Consider the following 7661-nt stretch of genomic DNA (forward strand, 5'->3'; position numbering starts at 1 on the left):
TTTTTTTTTTTGTTTTTTGAGACAGGGTTTCCCAGTAGCTATGGAGTCCGTTCTGGAACTTGCTCTGTAGACCAGGCTGGCCTCAAACTCAAGAGATATACCTGCCTCTGCCTCCTGAATTCTGAGATTAAAGGCATGTGCCACCACCACCCATTGGGGATGTTTTTCTTAACTAAAGCATTTGAAATGAAAAGATCTGCTTCTAATCTGGATCCTTAAAGTGGGAAGATACACATTTAATCCAGATCTTTTGAGGTGGGAAGATGCACATTTAATATGGCCACACTTTCTGCTGGCAGCCTATATAAAGGACGTGGGAAAAGGAAGCTTGCTCTCTCTTTGCCTGCTTGCTCTCACTCTCACTGGCAAATCCATCCCTTGACTGGCACTAAAGCCTACTTCTTCAAGATCCTGGCATTCACAGATCAGCTGAGCCATCGGCCTTATGGACTGAATAACTAATAAAGTCTTGGAGCATTCTATAGGTTGCTAGCCATTGTTGAGACTAGCTGGACCATAGCCTGTAAGTCATTCTAATAAATCCCCTTTATGTATATATACATACATATATATCCATTCTGTACGTTCTGTTCCTCTAGAGAATTCTAATACAACAGTCACAGGTGAGTTTAAAATAATGAACTCAAAGGTTGCAAGCCACCAAGACCAGAAAAGCTACATCTGCCACTGCTTCTTCCCAGCAAACCTCACTATCTCTCAAGACAGCACACAGATCAGTATTAGCAGTAAGAAGAGCCAAGAAAAGCCAGGGGAGAAACCATCTTTTGCCTTTTGCTTTGTCACGCTTCTCTGGAGCCCCCACGTACCTCAGTTCGGTGGCCGACCATTGTTTTGAAGCAGTGCTGGTTATCAAGGTCCCACCACTTTACCATAGTATCTTTCCCACTAAAAGAAAAACAGGAAAGGAATCTTACTGGGAAGATTCATTAAACTAACAGGGATGTGAGCAACTCATTTGTTGTTTTAGAATAACACAGCAGGAATGTTGGAAGCTAGTCTATCTGAGTGCCCTGGAAAGTGAAGAATCTCAACTCTCCCGTGAAAATAAGGAGCTCCCTCCTACACACAGAAGTGACTGCGCTCCAGAACACACGACCCATCTGCCTTCCACCCACATCACTTACAGCACCGCCACTTTCTAGCACAGGATCATCTGCGACCTCCCAGCTCCCTGTCACCCACATCAGCTTCTCCACACTGAAAACACCTCCTCTGTGGGGTCTCTCAAGCTGGACTCCTAACCACATCTGTAAAAACCTGGACATCTCCTCCAACCTGCATTAATTCAGCAGCTTCTCACAGGGTCTCTGTGCCCACTGCAGCTCTCCCATCCCACAACACTGAGGTAACCTATTGTTAAAGTTGACTAAAATTTTCAAATGGTCTAACCTAACAGATGTTGATTATGCCTGAGACACATTTTCCCTCAAAAGGCAGGCTGAACTAAACACATAGCTTAGCATTCTGCCTTCGAGAGATCTAGAAAACAAACGCCCACTCGACAAGAGAATCAGAAAAGAAAGTTTCAAAATGCTGTGACTCACGGCAAAACTCCAGCATTTGAGAGGCAGAAGGGGGAAAGCTGGCAGCCCAAGAGGAAGCACACCGACACACGTACATGAGCACAGCAGGGAGCAACAAGCAGCGAGGTCAACTCTTCAAAACTCTGAAATTCATCGTCTTTACCTTGTAACTAGCAGATTCCTTTCTCGTAGGAACAGAGCGTGTGTGACCGCATCCTTGTGTCCTTTGAGACGGTAGAGGCCACTCTCATTGATCACATCCCAGATAATAACATCTGTATCCTTAGGAATAAAGTAACACATAAGAAAAAACATTCTTCTTACCACAAAAGGCCAAAGGCTACAAATAATGGGACTCAATCGCGACAGAGGCCATAGACTGTCCTGCACAACTAGGAAAGCAGGCTAGGCAATAGCCTACCCTTTTACTGAGGAATAACGAGCAAAAACTTTGGTTTACATTGTTCTAGTTGTAAATGCACATGAGATTTCAGGGCTATCTTCTTAATATTTAGGTGCAGCAACAGGCCCCTGTAGTCCCACCTACAAGGGAGAAAAGCTGGACAGTCCAGTAAGACCCCACATCAAAAACACGTATCAAAATAAAGAGGAAAACAGAATTCATGCTATATAACCATCTTCTTATTTAATGCATTTTGATAGTTAAATCTGCTGTACTCTAATTTCTAGTATCACAGTTTAAATTTTATATTTTATACATATGGATCATTTCACATGCATAAGTCCTTGTACATTTGTCTTAGTACATATAAACACTACAGTCTGATGTTCTTGGTTAAAGGATATGGTTATTTTTACAGTTTAGATTCACATCATTAAAGCAGTCCTTACACTGACTCTATCTATACAACTACCAAAGACATGCATGAGAAGACCAGCTTCCCACCTGTGTGTACTCTGGGTATTATCACATTTCTGGAAATGACAGCCAATTTCCTTCCCTTCAGTGACAGAGATGTAGGTGCCCCTATCTTTTGCCTGTTGGGATTAAAGGTGAGCACCAGAATGCCTGACTCTAACTCATTAACTTTCAAAAGCACAGGAATAATATTAACTTTACAGAATTCACTGGCAATTATTACCATCTTTCCTTTACCGTCCCATTTTATAGTTTGGGGAGCTCTTCCACAATATGATGGGTTCCAGAGGACCTCTGTCTTATTCTTTCATTATTCAGACTTTTTTTTTTTTTCACAGAAAACACAACAGAAAATAAGAAGCCTACTCCCTCCCCATGCAAACCCATCTTCCTCACTCCATTTCTCCCAACTGTGCACTATCTTTGCGCACCAGGTTCATGTGGCGGATGTGAATGACCTGTTTCTACACAGTGTGACACCTGTCTCCGAGGCTCACCTTGGACCCAGAAGCCAGTCTGCCTCCCAGCTGATCGTACTTTAAGCTGGTGACAGCTGCTTTGTGTCCATTGAAGGTTATGTTTCCCTCACCACTGAGGAGACTGAAGATTCGGATGGACCCATCCTCGTAGCCAACAGCCAGATGCAGCCCATCTGGGGAAGGACACAAGCAAGTGACTTCTTGTTTAAGCCCCTGAAGGATAAGGATCTGAAATCATAAAAACCAATGCAGAGGAGTGAGGCAAGCATGAAGACACCAGCCTGGGCATGATTTCAGCAACACAGTGAGAACCAGCAGTTTACAGTCACTGATGCACAATGATAAAATCTACAAGCAGAGACAACGAGATCTTCAAAAGGTATCCATTTACTCTCAAGCTTGACATTGGTAGATACATACAAACTATCCAGACAATGAAATAAGTCACCAAACTTTTAGTGTATTTTCATAAAGGGCTATAAACCCAGCCTGGCTTTAACATAACCTCATGGCACTATAGCACTAGTGGTTTCATCCCAAGAGGCTAAGGGTAGCAACAAGTGTGCGTGTCTGTCTGCTGTCTGTCTGTATCTATCTATCTATCTGGGTAGCAACACCTATCTATCTATCTATCTATCTATCTATCTATCTATCTATCTATCTATCTATCTACCTACCTACCTACCTACCTACCTACCTACGTACCTACCTGGGTAGCAACAAGTATCTATCTATCTATCTATCTATCTATCTATCTATCTATCTACCTACCTACCTACCTACCTACCTAATCTATCCATCCTCCCACCTCTTAGGAGTCGCACAGTAAACAGGGATGAATCAAATACCTACCTCCATGTGTTTAGCGAAAAGGAACAACCTCAGTCATAGTCAAAGCAGAGTTCTGTACTCTACTCACACAGTGGAATTACAGTCCTTTTGAAATCCTAATATTATACGACTGGCTGTGCACACAAGCAGAACTTGAAAAGTAGAATTTGTAAACAAAAGCAGAAGTGAGTAAGAGCTACAACTAATGGCCTATGACAATTAACACAGACAGACAGCTAAGAAGCAAGCTGTTGGGCTGAGATTCTCAGAATCCAGCAGAGTTTGGTGCTAGCTATCTAGAAGCAAACGGACATGATCACTTGAGGGCTCTCACACAAATTAATGCGGGCAGGTCAGTCAGGTCTCTTCCCAACCAAAGTCAGTGTCAACTTCCTCATTTCGGACTCACCTTCTCGCCTTTCCTCAAGTCCCAGATAAAAACGTGTTCGCAGGCGGGCACTGCCACATAGCGTCCTTTCTCCCCACGAAGTGTCACAAACACAATGTTACCTTTTTGGCTGCCAATCAAGCCAAAGACAGCACTAGGCACATATCGGAGATACTGTTTGGTAAGCCCCATGTTAAGGCGTCTGAAGCCACCGGGAAGGTAATCTGTGAATATAAACAAAATTCAGTTTTTGCAGTACATTGGTTCTGGAAGGCTAACAAACACAAACCATTTCTCATGTGGTCAAAAGCATATAATAACTTGGTTCATGGTAAAGTACTTGCTATACAAGTATGATCTCTAGTACCGATACAAAAAGCCAGGCACAGAGAAATGTGTATATGATCCCAGCACTCAGAAGGCGGAGATACAGGAGCTCAGGGTCAGCCTAGCTGGACTCCATGAACTCCAAATTCCTACAGAACCTGTGTGTAGAACAGAGGAAGTCCTGGGTGAATGTGGCCTGCTGACTTGAACACAGTCACGTCAGAACACAGCCATGTCAAGGACTTCAGATGCCCCAGGCCCATAAGAGTGGCAACACCTTCCTTTGTTTACACTGAGTTTCTACTGTCACAATCACCTCTCTAACACGTAACATGAAAGCTTCAAGGCAGCCACACAACTCGCTTTTGCCCTGTTAACCACTATCAAAATTCTGACACTGAAACCAGTCTGCTTAGACTGAATAGTTGCATCAAAGATGACCGTAAATCCAGCTTCACTTTCTTCTCAAGAGAACCGAGATTAAGCCAATAAAGACAAAGGGCTAAGAACGTAGCTCAGCTTGCCTAGCATACTACTAGAGTTCCTGGGTTCGACCGCCAGGGCTAAATGGGCCATCTGCGGTAGTGCACACCTTTAATCTCAGCAGCTCCATAAGAAGTCCAGGGACAGCTTTGGCTACATATAACTGTCACCCTAGCTCAAAAAAAAAATCAATTCTGCATTTATTCTTATTCCTCCAGTTTAACTGAACTTGCCCATTAGATACCCTTCTGGAGTATTATCAGTGGAGAACGCATACAGAACACTGGGGCTCGGGGACCCCCACATCTCTATATCTATGTCCATGTATCTATGTCCATGAAGAGTTCCAAGCATCTATAGAGCACCCCCTCTTGAGTACCTTACAGGACTACCTTACTTCCTAAATCCCTCATCTCATTTTACTTTAAGGTTTTAGAGTTTCTAGTAATCTTTGACTGATTAAAAAAGAAAAGATAGTGGCAAGGCTTAGAGCTCCGAAAGTACAGTAAATGATTTATTGGGCAAAACACATGCAGTTCTTTAACAACATGCAGTAACTTCATTAGCAGAAGCAAAACAGTAAGTGTCTAGTACATTGAAAATGTGTCACAAAAATTCTCTTCAATAACAGAAGAGACAATTATTCTTATCCATTTTACAGACAAGGATGCCGAACAAGTAGCTCAAAATCAACCAGGAAGCGCCAAAGCCATGCTCCCTTATAGCCAACCTAACTCCATATTTTTTGCTGCTAATCACCATGCTAAACACGTCTCTACGTCTGTCATCTCCTTTGACTGTTTCCCTGAAGAGCATCCGTTTTCCTCTGCGCAGCACTTTTATTCCCAGCTTGTCATCACTGAGTTGCTCCACAGTTTGCTACCTAGCACTTCACTTCCGTGTTTTTCATTCGAAGTCGTAGAAGCCCTCAACTTACCCTTTTCAAATGCACCGCCCAGGGCTATAAAGGGCTAAGCTGTTAGACAAATGCAGGATCCACAGGGAGCCAGTTACTTTAACCAGCCGCTTATTTTTCAAATAACTTCTCTTGTTTCCCTTCCTCCGACCTTGTCATTCTTATATTATTCCCTTGCCTACTCTCCAATTGCACATCACCCCCCACCCCTCAACCCCAGGAAAGTCAGGCAGTTCCGGCGGCCTCGCACTCGCCGGCCCCGGAGCAGTGGTGCGGACTCCGGGTTCTGTGGTGCAAACGGCCGCGGACACAGGACTCCCCACGGCCACCCTGGTGCCCACAGCACGGAGCCCTCCACCGAGTCCGCCCATCCAGAGCACCACAGCGCAGGGAACCGCTCCCCGCAATCTTCAAGCAGCCAGCAACACTCACCTCCACGAGGCTCCAGCAGGCAGCACCGCCCTCGGACCCGCCCCTTCCGGTCCGATTGGTAGTTTCTTCCGCCCGGCGTTCCCCTTACCTTCTAGAGCGGAAGTGACGGCGGAACGCTGTGATTGGGCGGCGTGGCGGGGAGGAAGCGGGTGCCTTTGCTGTCAGAAAGCTGAAGCTAGTCATCCCGGCTTCTGGAGACCCAACTCCCTTCAGTCTCTGCCTCTGGCAGTCCCTGTGTGTAGATGTCACCTGCCCGCCTTCTGCGACGGAGCTGAGCTGCGAACCGCCGCCCGGATGGGCCCTCCCGAGCGCCGTGAGAGGCGGGCGAAACCGGGATGGGAGGGTGGCGCGGCCGGGTGCAGCGGCTGGGAGGCATCGGACTGGCCTGTCGGCCTGGGCTTTGGGGATCGCACCCAGGGCAGGTTTGGGCGTGGAGCTCTGGAGGCTCACGTACCGGGATGCTGGAATGCGGTGTGGCGGATAGCCCTGCGGGTGGCGGCTCAAGTCGAGTCTAGTCCGCCCTGTAGATTGCGTCGGCTGTGGGCAGACGCCGAGTCCAGGATGCTGAGTTGTCCAGGGACCCCGCAGTCCCTGGAGTGACATTGACCTGGCTTTGTGTTTCCGCTCTCAGGCCACTGGAGAGGGAAGTGACCCTGGGCTGGCCCGTCCTTGATTGCAGACAGAGACTGAGCTGCTCTGTTGAAAAGAGGGAATTAGTTTTTCTCTCTTTGACTTCTGCCCTCTTCTATCCTTGGACCGTCTAGAAGTTTTAGAATGAGCTCTGATGTCTGTGCCTGTCTATATAGAACTGAAGCTGGTATATAATTAAACAAAAAAGTATCTCCTTCCGTCGCTTATTAAGTAAGCCCTCTGTAGTCTGTAGCCAGCCTAGAAAATAGATAGGTAGACAAGTGTGTAGTTGACAGGTAGATTTATCTTCATGCTTAATTTTTAAGGATTGTTTACCAGGTATAGTTTTCTTTATGTTTTAAAACTTGTTCCCCTCATCTTCTATCTTTAAGAAAATTACTTTGGTGGAGAAACATACATGGTGATTGTAGCAACATGGGTGTTTTGAAACAAGAATACGTTTGTTGGTTAGAGGAAAGAGAAGGCAAGAAATTGCGGCAATAGATTTATTTCAAGCAGGGGAGGGGCATTTGGATAGGTGTGTATGTTCCTTACCTCCTGCATTACCTTGTTAGAGGTGGAAAATGCATGCTTTGGTGGGAAAATAGTGTAGAATCTTTTAGGCCAGTTTAACCATTAGACATTGCCAGCTGCTGTTGTCATCTTTAATCACGGGATCAAAGACAGGTTTGGTTCATAACTTTAATCCTAGCACTCAGAAGGCAGCCTAGTATAGATGTGGAGTGCTAAG

At 45.5% G+C, this 7661-nt stretch overlaps 2 protein-coding genes across 4 annotated transcripts in view; one reads left to right on the forward strand and one right to left on the reverse strand.

The window, feature by feature from the left end:
• Wdr3 (WD repeat domain 3) overlaps positions 1-6321 on the reverse strand; it is a 24443-nt gene extending 18122 nt beyond the window's left edge. Inside the window, exons 1-5 of one of the 2 annotated variants that reach the window (XM_005357094.1) lie at positions 6281-6321; positions 4144-4346; positions 2922-3131; positions 1708-1826; positions 828-906 (exon numbers count right to left, since the gene is read on the reverse strand). In XM_005357094.1, coding sequence (XP_005357151.1) covers positions 828-906; positions 1708-1826; positions 2922-3131; positions 4144-4314 — 579 coding nt within the window. In that variant the 5' untranslated portion in view covers positions 4315-4346; positions 6281-6321. Of the gene's footprint in view, positions 1-827; positions 907-1707; positions 1827-2921; positions 3132-4143; positions 4347-5869; positions 6200-6280 lie in introns of those variants that run through there. The other variant, XM_026784083.1, reaches the window with a different exon arrangement.
• Positions 6322-6393: 72 nt separating this feature from the next.
• Gdap2 (ganglioside induced differentiation associated protein 2) overlaps positions 6394-7661 on the forward strand; it is a 51587-nt gene continuing 50319 nt past the window's right edge. For both annotated transcript variants that reach the window (XM_005357096.3, XM_026784146.1), the window contains exon 1: positions 6394-6593. The gene's annotated coding sequence lies outside the window, so the exon portion shown is untranslated. The remainder of the gene's footprint in view (positions 6594-7661) is intronic.

This window comes from Microtus ochrogaster, chromosome 21 (assembly GCF_000317375.1).
Source record: "Microtus ochrogaster isolate Prairie Vole_2 chromosome 21, MicOch1.0, whole genome shotgun sequence".
Taxonomy (NCBI): domain Eukaryota; kingdom Metazoa; phylum Chordata; class Mammalia; order Rodentia; family Cricetidae; genus Microtus; species Microtus ochrogaster.